This window comes from Lottia gigantea (assembly GCF_000327385.1).
Source record: "Lottia gigantea unplaced genomic scaffold LOTGIsca_813, whole genome shotgun sequence".
Lineage (NCBI taxonomy): Eukaryota > Metazoa > Mollusca > Gastropoda > Lottiidae > Lottia > Lottia gigantea.
In genome coordinates, this window is record NW_008710704.1 from 1 (window position 1) to 1,208 (window position 1,208).

General features: G+C 35.1%; 1 protein-coding gene across 1 annotated transcript in view; it reads left to right on the top strand.

The window, feature by feature from the left end:
- Positions 1-222: 222 nt before the first annotated feature.
- The window catches only part of LOTGIDRAFT_176196 (hypothetical protein), a gene marked incomplete at both ends in the record, with an annotated part of 2,605 nt that continues 1,619 nt past the window's right edge, over positions 223-1,208 (top strand). The window contains one exon of the mRNA XM_009067359.1: positions 223-243. Coding sequence (XP_009065607.1) covers positions 223-243 — 21 coding nt within the window. The remainder of the gene's footprint in view (positions 244-1,208) is intronic.

Here is a 1,208-nt window from a genome sequence, read left to right on the forward strand (position 1 = left end):
GGTCTAATGTCAAAGATGGTGGTTGAGGTCAAAGGTCAAAGTTGGTGGATGAGGTCAAAGGTTAAAGTTGGTGGATGAGGTCAAAGTTTAAAGTTGGTGGATGAGGTCAGGGGTCAAAGTTGGTATTTGAGTTCAAGGGTCAAAGTTGGTGTTGGATTTCAGGGGTCAAAGTTGGTAGTTGAGGTCAAAGTTTTCTTTTCAGGTTATCAGATGAGAAGAAGCATGCAGATAAAGAAACCACAGGTATGGTCATCAAAATATTTTCAATTTACCAGTCGATAGAAATGAAATGGTGTCATACCTGCAGTGTTCAATGAGGTAAATTCTGCAGGATATTAGGATTTCAGTTTCCACCCATCAAGAATTTGAACAGCCTTCAGCACGCAGGACCTTAGTTTATTGTCCCATCCAAAGGACTTTTTCATGCCGGCACCTCATTGACAGGGGTTACTGGGTTGAGAACTCAAAGATATTTCCTCAACCATTTCCAAAATTGAAGCAAGCAAGAATCACTGAGCCACAGCTTCTTGCTTCCAGCTGATAAAGCCATGGTGTTTTCTCAATTTTTTTTTCAATTTTATTATATATTTTTTTTTGTTTTTCAGATAATGGTGGAAAGAGTAATGGTTTTCAGTTTTTTTGTTTCGGTGTCTGCTTTTTTTTGTTTTGGCTTGGCTTTCTGTCATATTTGTTTGGCTTTCTGCTTTAGTTTGTTCAGATGTGTGCTGACTTGTCCATGACTTTTGTTTAGTTGTGTTGGTTTTAGTTTTTTGGATCATGAACTCATAGGTTTAGAAGTTTGGTTAGTTTCAATTTCAATTGGGGAAGGGGAAGTGTAATGATGTTTTTCTATTTCAGAAATTGGTATTTTTATAGTCGAGAAATAAAAAATTCTCTGTTGGATTGTGGATATGTGTGATTGGCATGTAGGAATTCTTTCTGGAACTTGGTCTTGAGGTAAGTTTTTTCTACATGTTTTATTATTTTCTAAATCAGATATGGGTATTTATTGTGTCAGGGGATGTTCGGATGGGACAAAATACCTATGCCACATGTGATACAGTCTGAGCACTCAACAGTGTAAAATTGAAAAAACAGAAAAATGTAGAGAAATATGTCAGATGGTTTATGATTTAATTTGTAAAATATTTTAGAAATCTTGCATACTGAATATATATGTTATTTTAATTATTATTAGATTACTTTTT